The sequence below is a fragment of the Chrysoperla carnea genome, chromosome X (genome assembly GCF_905475395.1).
Source record: "Chrysoperla carnea chromosome X, inChrCarn1.1, whole genome shotgun sequence".
Taxonomy (NCBI): domain Eukaryota; kingdom Metazoa; phylum Arthropoda; class Insecta; order Neuroptera; family Chrysopidae; genus Chrysoperla; species Chrysoperla carnea.
The window spans coordinates 31,390,162-31,416,648 of NC_058342.1; the positions used below are offsets into that span (position 1 = coordinate 31,390,162).

Here is a 26,487-nt window from a genome sequence, read left to right on the forward strand (position 1 = left end):
AAAAACATTTTTTAAACCAGTAAAAAAAAGCAACGAACTGATTTATTTATTTAAAAATTGATTCTTTATATAAACTAAAGATTCATATTGTTATGCAAATTTATCATCTTTTATATGAATATGAAATAAAAATTATACGGTCCTTGAGTCTCACAGATGGAGTTAATTAAACTTTTAACGTACAACACAAAAATAACAATCAATAAAAACAATAGAGTTATTTATTTTGTAAAAATTAATTATGAAAAAAACATACATTTATTTCAAATGTATATTGTTTTTTTTTTTTTTAAACGAGAGGTGTCGTGGGACACCCGGTAGGTATTATGTTCATATCATCTTATCTTCGTATATTATAAATGAAGCGGTTCCTTTTTTACTCAGATTTCCTTTGATTTTTTTGCTGATTTGAATTCTGAAGTATTAATTTAAGAAGTCAAATAATTAAGAATTAAATATTAAAGCTACTTTAACTCTATACTTTATGAATTAATTGTAATATTAGTTTAAAAAAGACATACTTCTGATTTAGTAGTCAACCCAATTTGTGGGTACATTACCCACAATTTAATTGATCAAGATATTTAATATGACATAACATAAAATTATCTTGTTCTTACTTTAAATTATCTCTATTACGTTTAACTTCTTCTGATAACTCACAACTCAAACATAAGTGGACAAAAAATATAAATTATAAATTAGTTTCAAAATATTCTCAAAATTCATGACAAGCTGAGTCGATTAAAAAAGTTTTAGTTTCCTAGATAACACATTTTCGGATTTTGAGGTCTGTTTATATTGTTGCACATTTTTTGATTTTACTTCCTAACCAGCAAACAAATTATAGCTTGCGATAAGGAACATAGTTCTTAGAACAAAAATTCCTGATAAAGAAAAGAAAATTGATAGATAACTTCGAGTTATCCGCCTAGAGTGCATAATACTGACCCACATTGGTAATATTAATCGATGCGGTTTTGCGATTATGTCCTTAAATATTTAGATACAGCAAAATAACAACGTAAAATTTACAATCAATAATACAGTATAATTATTTATTTATATTGTAAAATTAATTATGGAAAACATTCATTTGTTTCAAATGTATCAATGTTGTTTTTTTAATGAAACACAACTTCAACCTTTAAAAAAAAAAATCGATAAAAGTATTTTTTTTGTAAAGATAGGCAACTTAGTATACATATCTATTCATAATGTTGCCTATGGCATATAATGTAATTGAATATTTCTAATGCAGATTAAGTAAAACCTGCAGTTTTTGTACTTTGTATAACATAATATGCGATATTATACGGGTATTGTAAAAATTCATACTTTTACACTGTATATATGTAGTACAGTAAAACCTCGATAAGTTCAAGAGAAACCATTAAAAGATTTAGTTATGTATTAAGGTTCACTCACCGCCAGTTTTAATTTTTTAGTGGCATATTTTAGGTGTAAAATAGTTAAAATTTTTAAGATATGTTTTAGTGGCTGAAATACTGTTCGCTTAACTTTTACGAAATCCCTGAAAAGTTTTGGTTTATTGCATGGTACATACATATAAACCAAATACATGTTTTGTAGTCAAGTAATGAGTTATTTTTAGCTTTACAATACCACGCAACTACAAAAATATATAATATATTATGTACAAGTGATGCTTATAAATTTGATAATATAGATACCTCTCTTCAATCATCAATACTCTAAGTATAGTCTCCTCTATTCATCAAATGATGGATCTTCGATGAACTCATAATTAAATTAAAATTTTGTTTTGATATCATCGACAACTTTATATTTTGATGGTATTATTATAAACTACAAGATTGTCTAAATATTTTAGATAGTTTTTTATCACACTCTCTAGATTTTTTGATATAGAAATATCCAATTGAAAAGGATAACCTATATGATTCATCATTTTTTCAGCCATCTTTGAACGATAAAAAAATTAATAAAAAGCCCGGAGACCCATGAACTTTTTGTGATTTTTGGAAACTTTGTTATTCAAAAAATGTATTTATAAAGTTTAATTGACATTCCTATTATTATTCAATCCTTGCATATTTTATTGAGATTCTACTGTAGTTATTATCACTTAGTAACGATTAGAAATATTGTTAATAGACAAAAACAAATTGTAAGGCTGAATGAATTGAATGTAGGTGATCCACTTAGATCATTTCCACATTTCCATCTGCCTGTCTGTTTATTTGTCTGACAATACTAATTTATATTTTTTTAATCAAACTACTTTAACCTTTGAAAAATATCGATTATGTTATCGTTTTTTTAAAGGTAGGCAATTTATTGTACAAATCTATTACATGGTATTTAATATGATTTCTATTCGGCGTCGTTATCGATTCTGAGTATTTCAAGGTAATTAAGTCCCCAAAAACATAAAAATTCGTTTTTTTATGATCAAACGAGAAATCGGTAGCAAAATTTTTCCCTACATAAAATAGACCGAAAATTTTATAGACCCGGAGTATTGTTGTAATTACGAGTTGGTGGGGTTCAGTTTGTCGACTATAGAGGAGTTGGTTGGGTTCTGAAGTTTTTAGCTCTTGTATTCAAAAACTACTATTACAGAAATTTTATCCGATTTTATTTTTTCCGATCTGGTTTTTCCTAAAGTCTTCTTTGCTCTTTTTTCGACTTGTATAGTTTTTGGATTCGATAACCTTAGGCAACGGACAAACAGATACAATAATCTAGCTTATATTTCGAAGATCGGACTTCTATTATTTTTGGAGAAGAAGTCTTTTTAGTGAAATAATCACCAAATTAGCTCTTAGTAGCATTTCTCCCTGGAAGATTCTTACTCCAATAGCAATACATGCCTTGAGTGTTGATTAATAAAAAATTGTTTTAAGAACAAGGAAGTGTGATATTTTAAAATTTTAGTAAGGTTTCCTTTTCAATAAAAAAAAAGTATAATTTCCATATAAACTTTAAATCAATTATAGAAAGTAATTTTTTTTTTTGAAAATACTTCCGATGTAATATATTTATTAGAGAACATATAAGTAAATAAATGACATTGTATAGTGAAAATCGGTTATAATGACGAATCGGTGATTAATTACTGATAGAGATCATTTGATGAACAGAGACGACTATAGTTAGAGTATTATATGATTGAAGAGTGATATCTATATTATCAAATTTATAAGCAGCACTTGCACACAATATATTATATATTTTTGTAGTTGCGTGGTATTGTAAAGCTAAAAATAACACATTATTTCACTATAAAGTATGTATTTGGATTAAATGAATGTACCGTGCAATAAACCAAAACTTTTTTTACAATACTGTAGGTTTACAAGTAGAATAAAATAAAATTATAATGGCGTGGATGGGTTTCGATTTGGCTACCTTACGGTTGAAAAACGGACATTCTAGACACTACATCATCTTATTGATAAGATTAATATTTATATTTCAAAATTGTATTAAAGTAATAAATATAAGATTATTGGGTTGCTTATCCTGGTGAGTCTGGTTCGGACCTCGTTTCGAGCGAAAATTTTCGAGTTGATCGGACAGTTAGAAAGTAGACTTCTAAGATTTTATTACATTTTTTGTTAATTAATTACAAATAAATCTAATAAAAGCGTGTTTAAATAAGGTTAACTGAATTGGAGCCTGGTGGCACCCGCATGCATCATCACAAATCAACATTATTAAATTATTTTGTCAGTAGAGGCTCATTTCGTGGCATCTTTCTCCGCAGAAAAATAAACCAATCCGAGGTTTTGGTAATCCAGCTTATTTTTTGACGACCAGGGTTTCATTTTTTATTTTTTAGGGAAAATATCAACAAATTAGCTTCTATTGACATTTCTCTCAAAGATAAATGTCCTTATAACTGGTTTTGACTGTAAGTATTAAGGTATTATTTGACTCATTAAATTAAGAATGAAATAAGGATTACGAATTTTTCTATCAATCAAATAATTGCCTTCCTTATAACACATGCGTAGAAATGCGTCTCTAAAACTTGCGGAACAAAATAAACGACGTACCCTTTGTAAAATTCATTCTGGGATAAATACTGCAGGATAATAACACTCTGCTTATTGTGATCAGATAATTTTTATATTCTTTTAAAAAATTCCTTATCGTAACTCTTTTCATTTTAGCTAGGAAAAACCTAAGGAAAATTAAAATTATGAATCAAATGAAAATTTGTATTAGTAAAACAGGGTTGTATAGTTCAAGATATGAATTTTAGTGCAATCAACAGTGCCGTAGAATATAGTTTTTATTTTTGGGTACAGAGTATTGAAGATTAATATCCCACTTTTGTTCGGTTTAAGATACTTAGATTCAAAAAACTTTTTTTTAAACGTTTTCAAATACAGAACCTTAAGATGATTGTAAATTTACAGTATTGAAGAAAAGTTTTGGTTTATTGCACGGTACATATATGTAAACCAAATACATGCTTTGTACTCAAATAATGTGATTTTTTTTAGCTTTATAATACCACGCAACTACAAAAATATATACTATATTGTGTCCAAGGGATGCTTATAAATTTGATAATATAGATATCGCTCTTCAATCGTTAATAAACTAACTATAGTCGTCTCTGTTCATCAAGTGATAGATCTTCGATGAACTCATAATTAAACTCAAATTTTGTTTTGATATCATCGACAACCTTTTATTTTGATGGTATTATTATAAACTATAAGCTTGTCTAAATATTTTAGATAGTTTTTTACCACACTCTCTAGATTTTTTGATATAGAAATATCCAATTGAAAAGGATAACCTATATGATTCAACATTTTTTCAGCCAACTTTGAACGATAAAATAAAAATTTAAAAATCCCGATTAGCAAGGAATTTTTTGTGATTTTTGTAGACTTTGTTAATAAAAAAATGTATTTATAAAGTTTTATTGAAATCCCTAGTATTATCCTTGCATATCTCGTTAAAATGAATTCTTGTTTATCATGCCTGTAGTTGTTGACGATACTAATTGCGCCTCATACAAGCCTACGCCTCTGCATTGTATGGAAAATGCTCCGACTCTGTGTTTATTCATGATGGCGTTGGAAAATCAATACCTTGTGTAGGGCACTCAAGTCGTTTTCACATGAGAGTTAAAACTAACAACTCATCAGTACGTATTCGTGATATCAGTCATATAACACAGCCGTGTTTCCATTCATTTTCAACGCTCCTTTTATTGTAGCTTTCGAAGCTTCATTTTATAGTTCAAAATCGAAGCTGCTTTTTGCGAAAGAAATTTTTAAGTGTTTTCAACTACATTTAAAACAAAAATAAAGTGAAAATAGTTAATAATTTTCCTCAATGTGCAATTTGTGAAATTTGTTTTATTTTTCTTTTTTTTGGAAAAATTTTTGAACTGAATCATTTCCGTCGATTATCTCGTAATTTTTTAGTGAATTTTATTTTTTAATAAAACTTATGATCTCAAATTGTATAACTCAGTATGTATTATTTTTGTATTCTTTTCATAATTCGAAGGTCCTTTTTTGTATCTCAAATATCTGCATTCTTAATTATTTTTTTTAGTGTTACATAACTTATTTGAATTTTGTGTGCTGTGTACAACTTGCAAAGGCTGCTTTCTTTCCAAATCTATTTTTTTTGGTGAATCGATTTTTTTGCAAAATGCAATATACGTGGCTTTTATTTGGGAATCAATAACTTGCAAAGTTATATCTGATCTTGCAAAATTAAAAAATGAGTTATTACGATAAGGGACTTGTAATAATAACATGCAATCGAACCCTATTGGATACAAGAAATTTGCGTGTTTGTTACATTCATTTTTCATGTACTTGTAAAATTATAAAAAAAATAGTCATATTTTTTTTTTAATAATTGGGGATGAGTTATTTTGTTTCACAATATTTCCCGTAATCATTTTTTAAAATTTATGACTTCGGATATCAGTGGATAAAATTTATGGTGTGACATACTTTTCCCCTAAAATTTTCTCGTATTGGTTTAACAAGGTCATTTTCCTGTAATTAACTGTATCATAAATTTTCAATTTAAAAAAATTGTTTGCGAAAAAGATAATTAATAAATGGATTTGGAAGATTTTAAATTAGAAAAATTTCTTTCTTTTAAAAATCTTAAATAAACTTTTGCTTTTTATACGAGTGCTTAAAAAAAATTCTAACCGTTTTTCCTGAATTAAACTATTGTTTTAAATCATCTATGGAAAAAACTTATTTTAAACTCAAATAGTGTACAAATTTTGTGGATTATTCGCTAAAAATCGGCTCACTAGTTTAACCGTGATTAGTGTATCTAAAAATTTACTTTGAATGTAGCAAGGCCCAATGAACCGAAAATTAATATGTTTTTACAGCCTTGACTTGATATAATAAGCAAAATCGGTTCAGTAGTTTAACTCCAATTAGTGATTAAATTATTTAAAATAAGAAGTTAACCTGTACTGAACTCGAAATTTGCAAGTATTGTATGCATGTTTTTATAATCTTGACTTAATTTATCAAAATCAGTGCAGATTTATAACTATGATTAGCGTATTTGAAATTTTACTGTGGCTTTAACCTTGTAAGATAGAAAAGAAATGTATATCGGAAATCAAGACTTTCATTAGCTTAGTTCCGATTAGGTGAACACTTAAACAAAACCTTTTTCAAGTGTTTAATTGACTCGAAATTTTGATTTGACCAATTTAGGAAACTATAATTAATCGAAAATAAATTGATCTTTATCCAAATTTAATTTTGATTGACTTCGGGCTTTAATCAAATTGAATTATTTTTGAATAATTAGACGGTGATATATAAACCATGATCGACCCAAGTTCATCCGAAGACGATAGTGAGGAGGAAAATGTACATCATCCGTCACCCAGATCACATGGTCATAGTGGAGGCCACTCACATGCACCCTCGGTAAGTAATTTTTAAAACTTTTCTAGAGAGGCGGACACTGTTTGAATTTTTGCCAAATTGGCTTGATAGATTAGATCGTGTGCCAGTTTCCGTTTTTGAATTACTAATCAATGAATTGTGTGTAGCAAGCGGAACAATTTCCTCCACACCCATACAGTCATCCTGCAGAACCTCAAGGGGGTAATTTGGCAGTGCCTTCTGCAGCGGCCAGCATTTCAAGGTGATGTACTCTAAACATACAATTTTAATATTATAATTGAGTGATTTTGAAACAGTAGGTCATTGTCACCTTCAACCGGCGCACCATCTGAATCTCTAAGTCATAGTATTGGGTCATCGCGAGCGAATTCATTGCCAAGACCCACAAGTCCATCGCCGTCCGCTGCTAGTGAGAAAACTGACTTAGATTTACAGGTGGTAAGTTATTTGATTTGTTTGTTTTTGATAGGAAAATACTGAAAATTTATTTTCATTGTTAGGAAAAGCAGGAACGTGAAGAAGAAGAAAAGAAACGACGAATTCAACTATATGTGTTCATTTCAAGATGTATTGCGTATCCGTTCAATGCAAAACAACCGACAGATATGACTCGACGCCAAACCAAAATCACAAAACATCAATTAGAAACAATTAGTTCACGATTTCAGGTAAACTTAAAACAATAATTACTTACATAATTGTGTAAATACCCTGTAAATTCCGAATTTTTTTTAACTTGAAATGGGGCTCTGTAAGAAATTGATCCCAATATGTTAGCAGTTAAATTGGAATGAAGCCCAGGGGAGTTTTGAGGGTGACAAAAAAATTCGTTATCCTCAAACTCCGACGGGAATGCATGGATTGTTTGTAAAAAACGAATTTTTTTCTTCTTCAGAGTTTTCTCAAAGGTGAAACACAAATAATGGCGGACGAAGCATTTCAAAATGCTGTACAAAGTTACTTTGATGTATTTTTGAAATCAGAGCGTGTCATTAAAATGGTCCAATCCGGTGCCTGTTCACAATATGATTTCAGAGAAGTATTTAGAAATAATATTGAAAAACGTGTTAGGTAAGTATCGTAAATTGAAAAATTTGTTAAAAATAATTCATAAATATTTGTATTTTACATATAAGATCGTTACCAGAAATTGATGGGTTAAGTAAAGAAACAGTTTTAACATCTTGGATGGCTAAATTCGATTGCATCCTGAAAGGTAACCTGCCCGGTGTGTGTGTATTCCTATCTGATGTCTTCTTGCACCAAACAAAACTGTTGATTGCTTTGTTTTTCAAAAACATTTTTTCTTTACAATTACTTTTTACATCTTTATTTTTCAATTTTAGATGTTTCGATCAAACCTCACCAATTATTCGAAAAACCACTTCTCTCTTTTTTAACTTCTCTTATTTCTTTTAATTAGAAATCTAAGTGATACAGAAGTCATTCCCATAGCAAGATGCTCTGTAATTTACCGAATCAAAGAATGGCTACGATAAGCCCATCTTCATTACTAAGAATTTGCGCAGGGCATGCGATAGGCTAAACTGTGTATAATCACAGCTGGGCCATTCATCTGTGCTCGCCCGAAACTTACTAGAGCAAGGTTGGTGAGACTCTTGACAGTACACTGTTGACTGAACTATCACCTTCACAATATGGGGATTTCTAATGATCCCACAGCGTGTATGGAAGATGACGAAATTTCCATACATGTTATTTGCACCTACAGAAACCTGCAGGGCGTTAGATTCAGAATGCTCAGGTTCGAAACCTTGGTTCCATATATCCTGGGAAAGATCCCGGCGGAGAAGCTGTGGGCTTTCTGTGTGGCATCTGGCCTCGACAGAATCCTTTAGCTTCATGTGATTTTAATAGCGCCTCCTAGAATAGTACTTCCGAAGATGCCTCGTCTTCGGGTGACAGGTCGTTCTCAAGGAGGGCACAGAGGAATTGGTCTGGATGCTAGGGACTCACTTGCGGTACCCCTCTAGAAAAATGTAATTTAAGAGGCACTATTTTCAGCACTAGACTCTTATAATCTTTCCTCCAAACAATTTATTGTTGAGCGGAAACAACGAATTTTGAATTGAATCTTGTAGGAACAAAGAAAATTTGAGTTTTTTTTTTGGCTTGTTAAGAATTTCATGATCGATTCATCTAAATTTTTTCAAATATTTGATTTTCCTTAAAACTTTTAAGTGTTTTATTTTTTGATTTGCTGTAGTATGGCTAGTTTTTCCTAATTTCATGTTATTATTTCAAAAAAAAAAACTTCCTTAATTGATTTGCTGCACATTACATAAAATTATTTACGCTAAAAACTAATTCAGAATATTTTTTACTTATAAATATTTTTGTATGTCCAAAAACAAATTAGGTTTAGGTGACGAAGAATCAAAGCGGCCATCTCGTATGCAGCAACAATCATTAAACTCAGAATTAATTTTATCCAAAGAACAGCTTTACGATATGTTTCAACAAATATTGGGTGTCAAAAAATTTGAACATCAACTACTATTTAATGCCTTATTAGTAAGTTTCGAAATGAGTTCTGTTCCACCCAAGATTAGAAAAAATATAGTTGAGCTTTGATATTTTTAATCAGACTTTCATCCATGAATTTGTCTGGTTGTACGATGTGGACAAACCCCCTATGAGTTGAAGATCTTCGGCTGATTTGGGATAGTTGAGATTTCACCTTATTTGGATTATAAAGTCTGTTTATCGAGCATCTATTGTGATGTAGCTCACTCACTAAAATAAAATAATAATGGGGGTTTTACCTCCGTATTTGTGACATACGCCTTATCACAGAAGCCACTCACACCATTATTTGTTAATCTTTATTTATTCAATTACAAACATAATTTACAATTACAATTTTGATGTGGGTGGAGTCGGTTACTTCGTTCTTATCCATGCGAAGACAATGTGATCAATTCTGTACTCCCATTAATTATAAATTGTTCACAGTGCCGCTGCCTGGATTCGAACCCACAACCTAAGTCAAAATAGTCCAACGTTCTATGACTGACGCCTTAGACCGCTCGGCCATTTAGGCTCTTAGCTGACTGACTACTTCAGGGTTTCTGGAAAAATGGTTCGTTTAATATATCTAAGCGTTACAAACTTGGGACTATACTTAAGATACTAAGTTTTTAGAAAAAAGGTCCTTTTAGATGAAAGGGGAAAATCAAAATAGCAGAAAAATATATTTTTAGGTAATCGATTTAAACCAGTATAAATTCGGACTCCAGTGTCTGTGAAATCTCAAAATTTATTTCTAGATCCACGCCTGTTTCCAGATAAATTTGCAGTTAAATAAGTGTTTTTACTTGAACATACCTAGAATTCTCCATCAATCGACTTGCCCCCCTATTTGCCATCGGCTGGCGACGCCCTTGTCTACCTGGGACCCTTCTCCTAAAAACTAAATATAGCGCAAGCGCAAACTGTTTAAGGAAAACATAAGTAACTGTATCTCTGTTTTTTCTTTTCGTGAGTGGAACTCGTTAAAGTGTATACTGTAAATAAGGATCGAATACTAATTGAATAAAATTGAAATTTTCAGTTAGATTCAGCTGATGAACAAGCAGCAGCTATTCGACGAGAACTCGATGGTCGCATGCAAAGAGTTCAAGAAATGGAAAAGGTTTGGATTTACACAAAATCAAAAAATATTATAAAAAAATTAATTTCGAAAAAAAAAATCTGTTTCAGAATCGTAAATTAATGCCTAAATTTTTATTGAAAGAAATGGAATCATTGTACATCGAAGAATTAAAATCATCGATTAATTTATTAATGGCAAATTTGGAATCGTTACCGGTATCAAAAGGTTCAATGGATTCCAAATATGGCCTACATAAAATCAAAAGATATAATCATAGGTAAATACTTTGTGCTTTCCACTTTTTACTCACAAAAACTTTTCTCTTCTTATGTTCAAAAAATAATATTTATATATACTTTTAAAAAAATTTTTTCTCTTCAAGCTGGCCATATATTTAATTATATATGATTTTTCATTTCAAATTTTACGTCACAGTGAAAGATAAATGTTACGCATTCCTTTTTTATTCGCTAATTCAATATTCGATCATTTTTTTTAATGGACCTTTTCATCGTGATTCGAATTTGTTTCGAACAACTGTCGAAAAACTTTTTCAAGTTAAAAAAACCAACATATTTTACTTTTATCAAACAGAGTTGTTTGACAAAGATAGAATATATTTTATATATCTTTACTTGAATAGTTTTTTTGAAAATTTTTCGGAACAAAAAAGAATTGTTTTTTTAAATGAAAAGGTCTATTACTGCCCAGCTAGCACACAATTTTTGTTTTTTTTTCTTATTTATTTTTTATTTTTAAATGCAAATACAGTCAAAAACCTGTTATAACGATATTGAAGGGATCATTCAAGGGATCATTTTATTTCTTACGATTATTTCTTCTGAGAGATATGTCATTGGAATGTAACTTGGTGATTTTTTCTCTAAAATGATTTGTTAAAAGACTAACAGGAACACCAGACATCAAGCTGGGGCGCAATTTTGTTAACCATTAAAATTTTCGCCCCAAACAGGCTATCGCTTTGACACTTTAGCCTAGTTAGACCTGTAAAAAAAAAGGTTTTACAAATACAACTCAAAATTAAGTGAATAATGTTCAAAATAATACATGTTGGTCACCATAACCGGTGTTTTTATAAACGGTATGTTCACGGAATTCGTCGTTATAACCGATTTTGGGCTGTATACTTTCGAATGAACCAAACCAAAACCAATTTCATGATATCAAAATGTTGCTTGGATCGAATAAATTTCCAAAATTTTGGCTCAAATAACTAGAAGACTGAATAATTGGTTCATTCGAATGTTTTCATCGAATGTCGCTATGGACGTTTCTAACTTGGAAATATTTTATAAAAAATCTTTTAAGAAAAAGCACTTTTCTCTATAAGCACCTAAAAGTAAGCTATCTAAGCAGCTTATAATTTATATATGTTGACCTGATTCGGCATTATGACGCCGTCAAACTTATTATTTTTTTCGTATTATTGAATAACACAAAATAGGCAAGTCTCGTTATTTTATGATTTTTTTAGATTTCTTCTTAACATTGAAAAGTCTATGTTAGTGATTGGATGAAAATTAGTAGAGCCTACATTATTTTATATGTAGGATAAAGGTTTCGAGATTTCTAGATCTGTTTCCCTCATATTTTACCTGCAAATTATATCCCTTCCAAGGGCCTCTGTCAGCAAAGTTGTTGCTGCTATTACAAGACACTAGTTGGGCGGCAGGCATGCTGAATGCCTGGGCTTGACAGTGTATCACGACTACTGCAGGAGCTGTCAAAGTGGTGAGGAGGAGACAATGTCTCATCTTCTTTGTCACTGCCCAGCTCTTGGCATGAGGAGATGGACTTACTTGAGGCAGCCTCTCTTTGACGACCTTTTCGACCTAAAGTCCGTTGATGTCAAAAGAACTCCTGCTGTTCTTAAATAGCTCCAAATGGTTCATGGAGTAGTGGCCGGGGATGGACCAACCCCTTTTCGGTATCTACCAACTTATGACTTTAAAAGTCGAATACTTATTTTTGTAATACTTAAGTTTTGAGATCCTTAACTCAAAAAATCTTTAATGGTTTTCATTATCTTTGTGTAAAAAGTGCACAATTTATCTTAAAATCATTGAAACTTTCATTTTCATTACCGAGTGTTTCATTAAAAATGAGGTTACTAACTTACTTTTAGAATGTACATCTCGAATTATCAACTTTCCATATTAATAAAAATTATTTTGGCGCTCATTTTTTGCTTGACGCTGGACATAACTCTATTTTTTTCAACTAGGTAGAACCCTAATTTGACCCGCATCAAGCGAAATTAAGCGGTTTCATTTTTATAGTATTTGTGCTAACATTGAGAAGGTTTCTTACGGTACCCGGCTTTCAACAATCTGCAAACACATGGTCCATATCCGCATGTTAAAATATCCGTATTTAGTTCAAATCGGAATATGACTTTCTCGGCATTCTGTACAATAACTTTCATCTAAATCGATTACAAAAATTCCGTTTTTTTTCATTTTTCAACGGACTGAAAAGCTTAAAAGAAGAGCAACCTTCTATTTTGGGTCAGATGGTCCCTTTTTTAGTGCAATTTTCTAATTTATTCTCAAAGGTTCTAATGGATTAGGGGGAAGGGGTGGCTATGGAGTTTATAATTGATAGTTATAACTGGTTCCCATACCGGGAATCAAACCCGAGCCTCCTGGGGGGAGTAGATATAACTGATAGTTATAAGTTCTTGTTCCTGTAAAGTCAGAAACAAAAGTTTTGACAAATCGTGAACGCGAGAGTAAAAAACATAAAATAGCGATGGCCACCCATATCAATAGACCTTTTCATTTAAAAAAACGAATGCTTTTTGTTTCGGGCAGTATGTCAAAGAAACTAATGTGATAAAATGAATAAGAAATAAAAATACTGTCTGCTCGAAACAATGACACAGGCGCTTGCGCTGAACGGGTTATTAAAAGGTCTATTTTGATTAGCTGAATTCAAAAACATGTGCTATTCAATAACCAACAAAAATTTTCAAAAACTTATTGATAAATGTTGATGGTCAATTTTGGAACAACAAATTTGATATGTCTATTCTTATTTTTGTTTTGTTTTTTGGAGCCTTTCTTTTCTCTTTGTAGTGGCAGATACAATCTGTTTGATGTTGCGTAACGACTATCTTTCATTGTGAATCTCCGAAGAAAAAACACTACTTTTTATATATCTTAAACATTATTACAAAATAACACTTTTTAATTTTAATTTTTATTAATTATTATTAATAAAAAAAAAAGTACATTAAAAATATTTATTTAAAAATTAAGTTAAAATTAGAAAAAAACAAATTTAACGAAAAATCGAGAAAGAAAATCCTAAAAAATCATTTTTTGATGATCTAGTTTGCCCACACACAAAATAAAAAAAATTTTTATCTTAATGTAAGTTTTTATTTGAATATATTAAAAAACGAATTAATAATTATGAAAAATTGAATTCTGAAAATTCATTTAGAAATAGGTGTTTGAAAATCAAATCGAAAAGTACAGAGTGATTTTTTTATTCAATATTTGGATGACATATTTACATGTACCGGACTCAATTCAGCCTTTTTTTTTAAAATTAAGATTTTCATATGGAATATTTTATGTTATTATTTAAGGTCTTTAAGGTCCAATTTGTTTTATCGCTTTATCGCTTATAATAATATAATAAAGATTTCTCAGATATCGCTTATATCGAAGTGATTTCAGGTGATTTCTCAAAAACTACGCATCCAATCGTCGAATGGACTCGATTTTTGAAATTTTTGGGTCAAATATACCATATAAACTTAGTTTAATCAAATTCCTAAACCAAAAATTATTTTCGAATTTTTCGATTTTTTCAAAGGGGTACCCCTTAAAAAAATTTCAAAAAATCGAAAAAAAATTTGGGTTTCGGATTTAGAAAAAACTCCGTATATAAGGTTATTTTGACCCAAAAAATGCAAAAATGTGGTGTATTTAACGATTTGGCGAATAATTTCTGAGATATCGCTTATGTCGAGGCGATTTCAGGTGATTGCTCAAAAACTATGCGTCCAATCGTCGAATAGACCCGATTTTTGAAATTTTTGGGTCAAATATACCTTATAAACTTAGTTTAATCAAATTCCTAAACCAAAAATTATTTTCGAATTTTTCGATTTTTTCAAAGGGGTACCCCTTAAAAAAATTTCAAAAATTCGAAAAAAAATTTGGGTTTCGGATTTCGAAAAAACTCCGTATATAAGGTTATTTTGACCCAAAAAATGCAAAAATGTGGTGTATTTAACGATTTGGCGAATAATTTCTGAGATATCGCTTATGTCGAGGCGATTTCAGGTGATTGCTCAAAAACTATGCGTCCAATCGTCGAATAGACCCGATTTTTGAAATTTTTGGGTCAAATATACCTTATAAACTTAGTTTAATCAAATTCCTAAACCAAAAATTATTTTCGAATTTTTCGATTTTTTCAAAGGGGTACCCCTTAAAAAAATTTCAAAAAATCGAAAAAAAATTTGTATTTCGGATTTCGAAAAAACTCCGTATATAAGATTATTTTGACCCAAAAAACGCAAAAATGTGGTATATTTAACGATTTGGCGATTGATTTCTGATATGTCGCTTATATCGAGACGATTTCAGGGGATTGGTCAAAAACTATGCGTCCCATCGTCGAATAGACCCGATTTTTGAAATTTTTGGGTCAACTATACCTTATAAATTTAATTTAATCAAATCCCTAAATAAAAAATAACTTTAATTTTTTTGAAATTTTTGTAAGGTGTTTCTAGAATTAATATTTCTAAGCGCCACAAACTTGGGGCTAAACTTAATATACTCTGATATATTTCATATATACCCTAAATAAAATCATTTTTAATAACAAGTTTTTAGGAAAAGGGCCTTCAAGATAAAAGGGAAAAAAGGAAATATTTTCTTTAAAAAAGAAAAAAAATAATAATAAAATTTTCTCCCATGTTTTTACTTGAATTTATCTAAAATACATACTTTTCCTATTCTACATAAATCAACTTGCCCCCCTCTTTGCATCGACTGGCGACGCCCTTGTAATGGACGTAAATATTCTGTATGAAAAACTATGAATTTGGTTGAGTTCATGTAAATGTCACATAAAAATTGACACGTTAAAATTTTTATTAAAATTGGTCATGAAATTCAGTATCGATTATTTTCAGATAGCTATTTTTTTTTGGTGTTCAATTATGAGTGACGTACGATTACGAGAATGACATAAAAGTTCAAAAAGAAAAACAAAATTATATACAATTGATTTAGCTGAAAATGAAAACGTATGAAACTCGTGAATTCAAACACCTCTGAATGAAACAAAAAATACCTGAAACCAAAATGAATTGTAGCTTCAGAGTTCAATATTAAATATTTAAAAATTTAGATCTGAATACATTTAATTAAAACATTATCCAAAAAGAACACAAACAAAAAATACATTTCCAAACACTATTCAAAAACACACGATAAAACGATAAACACATTGAAACATCGATCGAAAATGATAACGATTATTATAATTGGGACATTACAGTTCAATTAACCCTTCCCAAGCTTTTCAGGGATACATCCGCGAAGCCGCTTTCCGGAAGCAAGCCGTACACGGATTTATCCACAAAGCTATCGTGCTTAAGGTTGGGACCATTTTAACAATTATTCTCAATATTGTAAAAAAAATATTACATACAGAACATTTTTTTTTGTAATATATAAATTTATGTGCATGTACCAGGTGTTCAAGTAATTATCAGTTACGTATTTTTATTTTGGAAATAAAACGATTTTAAGTGAATTTTTTGACTGTTTGGTAGAGAAATTATGGTCGTTGGTTTTTGTAATTTACTACTTTAAATCTTTTCGCCAAAAATTTCTTTTAGCTGTCTTAACCTCATAGTTCTTAACCTCATTGTTTTTTTTTCGTCCACCATCCTTCTTGCTGAATTCGTCAGCATTCTGTCTTGGCGATAAGAAGGTGTAGACGAAGAAATCAAGCAAGCCCAAAAACCCCCTAGTAACGAGTTTGACTTGATTGTATGACGAATTTCTCGAAAACTCCAGGAGGTGGCGGAGATACCGTTGCACCAGGTACCTCTTAACCAATTCCGTCACGATATTCTTATTCAGCGACCCCAAAAACCTCCGTGTAACGAGTTTGGACTGATTATATGACGAATTTCTCGAAAACTCTAGGAGATACCGTTTCACCAGATACCTCTGAGACCGATATTCGTGGTCAGCGACCCCAAAAAAACTAGTGAAACGAATTTGGACCGATTATATAACAAACTTCCCGAAAACTCCACTAGACGATTAGGAACCGTTTACATTGAGCACCAGGTGCCTCTGAGACAAATTCTGCCACGATATTTGTGTTCAGCAACCCCAAAAACCCTCGTGTAACAAGTTTGAAACATTTTCATCACTATGACCTATGTGACCTAGTCTAATTTCTTATAAATCAAACTAGGTCACCAAATTTCCTGACGCTCTGACGAATCGAATGCCGAAAACCGCATTCGAATCCGACTTACTGCTCAAATTTTTTAAACTTTATTCCTTCGTTTCTTCTTCTAGATCTAATGGTATCTTCTTAAGGCTCGTTTTTATCTTATCCTCCAATTGATTGGCTTTTCTTGCCACATTATTTCAATGATTTTGACTTAGGCAATTGTTGCCCAACTTTTTAAAGGTCTGAGATAGAAAATTTTGAATGAAAAACGATCTCCGTTAAAGGAATAACTGTAATTGAAGAACAAAAAGGTGCTGATTAAAGATTAGCCTGAATCTACATGGGCCCTTAGTCTAAAACTTCATAAATTATGGCCAAATAAATCAATGGTAAATTCAGATTAACAGGAGGGGGGAGCCAGTGCTGGATTAACCATATTGAGGCCACTAGGCAATGCAATTATCGGGGTCCCTTTTCAGCAGTTTGAAGATCATTAAATCTTTCCAAGTTGATGAAAGGATTTGAGTAAAATACCTATTGAATCCTTTTCGTTAGGTTTTACCGCTTAAAAGGTGATTTAACGAGAATTATATATATTAAAGCTAAAAATTGATCGAATTGGAAGTTTGTGCTAGAGAAACTGTAGAAATCTTCACAATAATCATCGGTTATGCTGCAATTATCCAATCAATCAACCCGTGTTTGGATTTAAATCCGCCACTTCTAAGTTTCAATCATAAAATCTTCGTATCTTATTCCAATTTTACACCCTTTTCAGATGTGTTTCGTTATGGGCAGAAATGTTTTCTTTTCGAAAACAACACAAAAAATAAATCTGTACCTCGATTACAGCGCCAATTTCGATGTACCAATATTAATCTTTTCTAGGTAGATTTGAAATATTCCAAACCATTGGAAATTCCCATAAACAAATGATAGGGTTTCTCTCTTCGATCAGTCAAATATTTCTTTGAATCAAATTTGAAAGCGTTTCGATTCCAGGGTGGAAATACGTTACGATTGGGTGAAAATCTGGTATATGTATATAATTACATATTATGTATACATTGATTGTGTCATCAAATTCAAAAAAAATCAAATATGGCACTTCAAAAACTCAAAATATACAAAACTGCACTCAATATATATATATATAAATGCTAGGCCTATTTTTTTAGTAAAAAATTGTTTTATAATTTTTTATAATACGTATGGCTACGACCTTTCACTTTTTGAAAATTTTATTCATTTTAAAATAACTTAAACCGTATAGTCAATTATTATGGCTTGGGTAGGTTTAATAGTACTAAAAAAAACGAAAATAATGAAGTCGTATTCCGTAACGTAGTACAAAGTCTTGCCTGTAAACTTTTTTTTTTTTTCAAATTATTCTGCACGGAGCAAAAATCTTAGATGTGCTATTGTCTATAAATCACTATCAAATATTATGTGTTAGATGTTTTTCTTAATTTTTTTAAATAATTTTTTACAGCGAATTTTCTGAAAGAGCTTATAAAATTTCAACAAAATTTCCGGAGTAAGCTCTTACAATTTGAATAAGATTTGAGATAAAATTTCATATCTAATGTTAAAGCTTTTGGTATTTGAAACACCAAAATCGTTAATCAGTCAAAGTTATCAACTTATCATTATTTCTCTTAGTCTCATATTAACAGCAGTGTCGGATCCACCCATATAGGCATGATGGGTATGCCCATCACCTTAATAGACTTATGATTTAATAAAATAAAAAAAAAAAAAACAAGTGAAAACAAACAATTGACTGAGTTAATTGTTGAAATACCATTTATAGACAGTGTTGATGACATATCGTTTGTTTTTTGACGTCACGTAAATAAAGAAAGATTTCAACTCTTAAATAGCCACACACACATAACTGATATTCCCATATTAATACATACTATAAAATTTGCACCTAATGAGCTCCTTCGTGGGTAAACAATGATGTTTACAAGAAAATATTTCAAACAAAAGTTGTTTATTTTTATATAAGGAACATTTTTTATATTTAAACATTTGTTCTATCTCTAACGGTTTACAAGATGGGTCCTACGAACCCAAGACCCAATTGACCTATGTTGCTCATTTACGAACTCGACCTCACTTTTTACGTTTTAAGCACACTGTAAAAATTTCAATACTAAAAGCATACTAAACTTTTGAATACTAAAAGCATATTAGATTAATTTAATTCAAATCGGATCAAAATTGTTGGAGTGATAGCTATAAATGCCATTCACACATATAAATTAAATAGTTTATGCTATTTTCATTTCAGAAACTTCGCTAAGACTATGCGACTAAAGGGCGTGTGGTCTAATTTTTTAATTTTATTATTTTTTCTTTTATAATTTCACTATTATTTTTTCTTTTTTCTTTTCATTTGAACAAACAATTTTTTTGCAATTGGAACTTGGAAATATAAGTTGAAAGGAAGCTTTAGAAAGAAAAAGTAAGACCCGAAATTTTATATAATTTTGATATTTTAAACGAAATGAAAAGAGTAAGATTTTTCAATATTTCGTTTAGTTTTCGAGATATCAAGCATAAAAAATGTACACATTTGAAACAAACACGTTAATCGTGGAAACTTAATCAAAAATATTTTGAATTATTTTATAAAAAAAGCTAAACGAAACGTTGTAAAATTGCATTCTTTCTTTTTTGTTTAGGAGATGAAAATCTAAAAATATGAAAGATTTGAGAAAATTTATCGTTGTGGAAAATTTTTTGTCTCCAAAAAAGGCAATACCCAAAACATCGTATCTTCGATTGATTTCGATTTTTTTTATTAAACTAAAAAGACTGCTTGTAGATTTTGAGCACCGCAGAGGTTTCGAAAAATTTATCCGTTCGATAACTTTTCATTTCAATGCTCCTAGCTTACACCAATGTCTGATGATGCCTGGAACAATCGACGACCATAGGTAAATGAAATATGTTCACCATCAGTGATTGATCTAAGCCCAAGTTTAGGTCAAAGACGAGGAAATGCAGGGATTTTTACACAGGCATAAATTCAACAGCACTTAGCCAACAAAATTTATGGTAAGTCCATGTTTGGGGAAGAGCCACTGCCGTGACGTGTTCTCCTCTCGGTACTCTCATGATCATTTGAAAATGATCAACCTGTTGAATTAGTACTCATGAATAGGTTTTTAATTTATTTTCATATTTTTATGGACTCGACCTAAATCGGTCTGGAGAAAGGGGCTAAGAGGGAGGGAAAATCATTGACTGAAAGGAAGTTAATAATAATAATAAGATAAAAGAGGGGTTTCGAAAGCGGGTCCCTATCAGCTAGACCAAGAGTCCTCTGTGCCTTGAGAACGAAGTGCCACTCAAGTCGTCTTCGAGTGGGAGGCGCTATTAAAATCAGATAAAGCTAAAAGATTCTGTCGAGGTCAGATCCTACACAGAAAGCCCACAGGCTCCACAAGTGGAAAAATTAGAGATCTCCATATTGTGAAGGTGATAATTCAATCGACAGTGTCCTGTCAAGAGCCCCACCACTCTTCTTAACTGTGCTCTAGTAAGTTTCAGGCGAGCACAGTCGAAGGGCCTACCAGTGGTTATACACACTTTGGCCTGTCGCATGTCTTCCACAAAGTCCCAATAATCAAGATGGGTTTGTCGTAGCCATTCTTTGATTCGGTAAATTATAGAGCATCTTGGTATGGGAATGACATGTTCAGGTGAAAGAGGCGTTTGAGACGACCCGTCTCGTGCCAACGAGTCTTCTGCTTCAATCCCTTTAACCTGAGAGTGACCCGGAACCCAGATCAGCCTGACTGTGTTGTTCAGTGCCAGGAAAAGAAGTTAAGGTTACGCAACTTCTTGGTTGCAAATTAAAAAAATTATTCGAAGTCAATCGAAGTAAGATTATTTTCTGGAATTTTATATTTTGGCAAAATTGTAAGAAGTGCAAAAAAATTGTAAATTTTTAATTAAATTATTTTTGTAAATTATGAATTATGTGTTGAATGTTGTAAATTTTTAAAAATATTGATGTGGTAGTTTTTGCATCGTGTTTGAAAAAGATCTTTGCTATTATTTTGTACGCTACAATTTTTATTTACTTAATGTACAGGTCACAAGGATCATTGGCTAAACTCGAAGGTGATTCGGCTGATAGTGATACACAATTAACTAAGTTAGATGTGGTTTTAACCTTTCAACTTGAGGTAATATATCAGTAAATCATTAACAACCTTTTTTTTAAACTCATCATATTTGGACGTAGGTTGTTGTCATGGAAGTGAAAGGAATTAAATCATTAGCACCAAATCGGATAGTCTATTGTACTATGGAAGTTGAAAATGGTGAACGCTTGCAAACAGATCAGGCTGAAGCATCAAAACCAATGTATGTAATTTTTGTTCAATACACTATCGGTTATTTGGCAGATTTTGGCATGACGGTGAAATTCTTAGGAAAGACGCCAGCGGAAATTATCTTTAGTTTCTTCAGAATATTTAATTAAAGAATAGTCAAAACGTTTTCAGTTTTAGTCCTAGAATTAGAACTTCAAAACTTCATTTCGCAGCTAAATCGAGAACGTACTCCATTTTCTATGCCTATAAGTTAACGGATAAGCGTCATATTTCAATTATCGCATGCAAATCAATTATTTTTGTCATATTGGATCGAGTACTGAATGCGTAGAATGAAACGACGGCTGCAAATAATGATTTTTTAAGGGTTGGTCGGGACCCCTTCCCATTTTATAGTGTCCAGTGGGGAAGTTAGAGTCATATTCCAGTGGTTGGTGTTATTATAAGAAAGTTTAACTACATGATTCCACCGAGGGTGGAAGCAACGTAGAAAGTTCACAGCTTTTCTGCCAAGTTCATCTCTGTAGGGTTCTGGGAAGAAACGAATCTTTGGAATTTCTTCAGAGTGCCAAGAATTGCTTAATATACGAAAGTGCAAAAAAAAAACAACCAAAGATTGGTTTGAAATTGTTATTAATTTTTAAGGTGGGATACTCAGGGTGATTTTTGTACGACTCATCCTTTACCCTACGTTAAAGTAAAACTTTATACTGAAAATCCTGGAATGCTTGCATTGGAGGATAAAGAATTAGGTAAAGTAATATTGAAACCAACGCCATTGTCTTCCAAGGCTCCTGAATGGCATAAAATGGTTGTACCAAAAAATTTACCTGATCAAGATTTAAAAATCAAAATTGCCTGTCGAATGGATAAACCATTAAATATGAAACATTGTGGATATTTGTATGCGATTGGTAAATCCGTTTGGAAAAAATGGAAAAAACGTTATTTTGTTCTTGTACAAGTGTCTCAATACACGTTTGCAATGTGTAGTTACAAGGAGAAGAAATCAGAACCTTCGGAGATGATGCAATTAGATGGTTATACCGTCGATTATATTGAGTCATCTTCAGCGAATTTAATGGTCAGCATGGGTAAGTCATATAGTTAAGAGCCGTAGGATTTATACCTCGGAATCCAGGACAAGTCAATCAATCTTTATAAAAACTGTTCGACTGCATTGTTAAAAACTGACATGAAGAAGTTTGTGCCATCCAGCCCTTCGCTTATCGAGTAGAGGTGACTCCCACCCCTCGGCAAGATAGCACAAACTTTTTTTTTCTTCCTTATGTCAGCTTTATCAATCCCAGTAGCTTCGTTGGTTAAGGCGTAATCAATTCCATTTGGGGGGTGCCTTGGGTAGTGGGTTCGATTTCCGCCGAGTTTTAAACAATGCAGTCGAGCAGTTTTTATAAAGATTCATTAACTGGTCCTGAATTTCGAAATTTTAAAATATTTATGCCTTACGACTCTCTTTAGTAGCAAAAGGGCTGGGAAATAGTTTTGTTATTTATAACTGGCATTTTTAGATTTGGAAGGTGGCCGTTTCTTTTTCAATGCTGTCCGAGAAGGTGATAGTATTTTATATGCAAGCGATGATGAAAATGAATGCCATTTATGGGTGATGGCTATGTATCGTGCAACAGGCCAATCACATAAACCCTCACCACCGTTAACTTTACAAGATAAGAATTCAACAATATCCAAAATTCAAGGTGATGCCGATCGTGCCCGTAAACATGGTATGGAAGATTTTATATCAGCGGATCCATGCACTTTCGATCATGCATCATTATTCAAATTATTACAAAATTTAACGCTCGATTATCGATTAAATGATCCATATTGTTCCTTGGGATGGTTTAGTCCCGGTCAAGTTTTCGTTTTGGATGAATATTGTGCCCGATATGGTGTTCGAGGATGTTATCGGCATCTTTGTTATTTGTCAGATCTTTTAGATCGAGCTGAAAAAGATGTCATGATTGATCCAACTTTAATACATTATAGTTTTGCGTTTTGTGCCAGTCATGTACATGGAAATCGGTAAGTCCAGAAACCTTTGTATTTGACTCGAAGAATTTAATTTAACTGTTATTTTAATACTTATTAGGCCGGATGGAGTGGGGAGTATAACACATGAGGAAAAAGAAAAATTCCAGGAGATTAAAGAACGATTACGTGTCTTATTAGAAAATCAAATCACTAATTTCAGGTAAATATCAGCAAAAAACTCTCTGTTAGCAATAAATCGGAGATATTCTAATCATTTGCCGTGAATAACAATCGTTGTTCCAAAATTTTGCAAACTTCACAAAAAATATAAACCAAGTGCGTCGCCAGTCGATGGAAAATAGGGGGGGGCAAGTTGATTTACAGAGAATTTCATACTAAACCCAAATTTTGGGAGTCAAATTTTTTCAGGGGTGAAATTTTGGGAGAAAATTTTTTGTTTAAAATTTCGTGTGTGCTTTGAACCATTTTTTGTGAATCTCTAGAGGGGGGCAGCTGTCTCTATTTGCCCCCCTTTGGCGACGCCTATGCTATGTACTTTTAAATACTTTCGTAAAAGAAACAAAAGAAAGATACAGCTAGCTGACAGATAGACAGACAGCGTAGTCTTAGTAATAGGGTTCCCGCTGGTTACTCTTCGGGAACGGAACCTTAAAAATTTTATGCCATGTTTGTAATAAGGATCAGATGGTTAGGTGAAATGAATGATTTATTTATTAAGTTCAAAATATTTTCTAGATATTGTTTCCCGTTTGGACGACCTGAAGGTGCCTTGAAAGCAACCTTATCACTATTAGAACGTGTTCTCATGAAGGATATCGTAACGCCAGTACCACCGGAAGAAGTACGCGCTATGATTAAGAAATGCTTAGAAACAGCGGCATTAGTAAATTACACACGTTTGTCCTCCGAAACAAAAATCGAAGGTAATATGGAAGGTAAGTAAAAATCTTGCATTTATTTTTATATCCGAGTTTTTTTTTGGAATTCCCAACCCCCCTGGGGCTGCTAAATCAAAATTTCAGTAAATTTGGAGATTATTCTTATAATTCCGGAGATTATTCTTTGAAAAGAGGAAAACCGGAGGCATATTTCGTAAACCAAATGCTCCGGTCCAAAACCGAAGAGTTGGCAGCCCTACAAACCCTATAATGGGGTTGTAGGGCTGCTGAAATGTTGCAGGGGGTTGAGGAGTTTCAAAAAAGATTCTGATCCCTTTTTTCGATAAGTTTTGAAATATAACTTATGTTTTATTTAGGTGGAGTTGTGGATGAACGTACGGGTGAAATTGTGATTAGTCCACAAAAGAAATTAGAAGATCTCATCCATTTAGCGGAATTATGTGTGGATTTACTACAACAAAATGAAGAGCATTATGCAGAGGTCAGTTTTTTTAATTTAATTCCAGTCAGCTTCAAGCTTTAGTCTATACTCTATCAATTGTACCCCTTTCCCATTTATGGTCTAAATTTAAATCAGACATGAGCTGTGTTTCTTTGAGTTAAAAAAAATTTGCAAACATACAAGCGTTGGTATTTTCAACCCCAGTTCGATTTCTTTTATCTCAAAGCAACACAGCTATGATTTAATCTGATAATTTTATTAAAAAGGATGAGGAACGGTCATCATAAAAGAAGTTATCCTGAAATAATTGATAAGTTTTGGTACCCAAACTTAATTTTTTAAATATATTTTTGCTAATTATTGGGTGAAATAATCTTTTTTTTTTATTTGTAAATTCTAATATGTCTTATCCTGGATCATGAGCGTCACCAGAGGGAACAGATAGGGGTAGCCGCCTCCGTCTAGAGATTCATAAAATTCAACTTGCTTCCCTCCATATTTAAGGTTATTTTGACCCAAAAAACGCAAAAATGTGGTGTATTTAACGATTTGGCGAATCATTTCTGAGATATCTCTTATATCTAGGCGACTTCAGGTGATTGCTCAAAGTCTATGCGTCCAATCGTCGAATAGACCCGATGCCCTTGTTCTGGATTCCAAGCGGTTACAACTTTCACATAAAAATTAGCAAAAATATCAAAAATAAATAAGTTTTTACACCCAAACAAATGAGTTTAGTTTTTAAAATGAATACAAAATTTTTACGAGACTACAAAGCCCAGATATAAAATGATCCGGAAAGAAAGATCAGATCACGTAAATTTGGTCAACTTTGTACATGTTTCGTCGAATTTTTTTAGATTTTAATTCTACATTTTTAATAATAACCGTCCCTTGTCTTTTTACTAATTGATATCGATCAGGTTCTGAACAAAAATGAGTATGCAAAATTGTTCGCTGTTTTTACTTCTACGGATCCCTGACCTTTGAAAAAATGTTATGAAAAAAAGATGAGAGTGAATTTTTATGATGCGCGCGCATAGGGTGATGCGGAAACTGCATATTGAGGTTAGTTACAATTTTTTAACACCATGAAGTTAGTCGATTAACAAAATGTCACTCATAGTAGACAAGGATAGATAGATGACAGATTAAGTGTCATTTTGGAACACTAGATGGATTAACTGTTATTACCGAAGAAGTATAATTTCCAACGCGCCGTTTTTTCACAAATAAAAGTTTATTTTGGATACTCAATTTCAGTGCCTGTATTAATATCAATTTCCCTCCCTAAAAAAATAGAAAACATATAAAAAAATAAAATTGTAAACAAATTTAGAATTGGTAGATAAGAGGAAACAAGAAACAGAAATACTGAAAACACACTCTAAAGCTCTCACTAATTTTCTTCGGTGTTTTTTAATGTAAAATTCTTTTCTTTCATATTTCTCTTGGATATTTTTTCAATCGTAAACACATATAAATTTTACTTATAATTCGTTACCTACATAACTTTAAATTCAAATGATTTTGGGGAAACTTATGGGAAAATATTCATTTCTATTCATCATAAGACGCTCCAGCCATAAACACATTGGGCATGGTTGGAAGATACAAAAGGCAACGGCTTTTTAACCACCTTCTCCGTACAATTAACACCCCGCATATATCGATAATCTGTTATAATAGTCAGTGGCGTAACCATACTATCTGGAGCCCGTGGAAATTTCTTTTAATGAAGCCCTATCAGTAAAAATCGTCACGTCTTACCTAGTTTAATTTTAAT

At 31.7% G+C, this 26,487-nt stretch overlaps 1 protein-coding gene across 2 annotated transcripts in view; it reads left to right on the forward strand.

The window, feature by feature from the left end:
• Positions 1 to 5,426: 5,426 nt before the first annotated feature.
• The window catches only part of LOC123303127 (calcium-dependent secretion activator), a 28,473-nt gene continuing 7,412 nt past the window's right edge, over positions 5,427 to 26,487 (forward strand). Inside the window, exons 1-18 of one of the 2 annotated variants that reach the window (XM_044886257.1) lie at positions 5,427 to 5,486; positions 6,814 to 6,935; positions 7,061 to 7,155; positions 7,211 to 7,352; positions 7,415 to 7,582; positions 7,810 to 7,985; positions 8,051 to 8,142; positions 9,295 to 9,449; positions 10,489 to 10,569; positions 10,638 to 10,807; positions 16,106 to 16,177; positions 21,104 to 21,197; positions 21,257 to 21,378; positions 21,993 to 22,441; positions 22,877 to 23,390; positions 23,458 to 23,559; positions 24,096 to 24,295; positions 24,616 to 24,740. In XM_044886257.1, the coding sequence (XP_044742192.1) occupies positions 6,831 to 6,935; positions 7,061 to 7,155; positions 7,211 to 7,352; positions 7,415 to 7,582; positions 7,810 to 7,985; positions 8,051 to 8,142; positions 9,295 to 9,449; positions 10,489 to 10,569; positions 10,638 to 10,807; positions 16,106 to 16,177; positions 21,104 to 21,197; positions 21,257 to 21,378; positions 21,993 to 22,441; positions 22,877 to 23,390; positions 23,458 to 23,559; positions 24,096 to 24,295; positions 24,616 to 24,740 (2,862 nt within the window). In that variant the 5' untranslated portion in view covers positions 5,427 to 5,486; positions 6,814 to 6,830. Of the gene's footprint in view, positions 5,487 to 6,813; positions 6,936 to 7,060; positions 7,156 to 7,210; positions 7,353 to 7,414; positions 7,583 to 7,809; positions 7,986 to 8,050; positions 8,143 to 9,294; positions 9,450 to 10,488; positions 10,570 to 10,637; positions 10,808 to 16,105; positions 16,178 to 21,073; positions 21,198 to 21,256; positions 21,379 to 21,992; positions 22,442 to 22,876; positions 23,391 to 23,457; positions 23,560 to 24,095; positions 24,296 to 24,615; positions 24,741 to 26,487 lie in introns of both variants that reach the window. The other variant, XM_044886256.1, reaches the window with a different exon arrangement.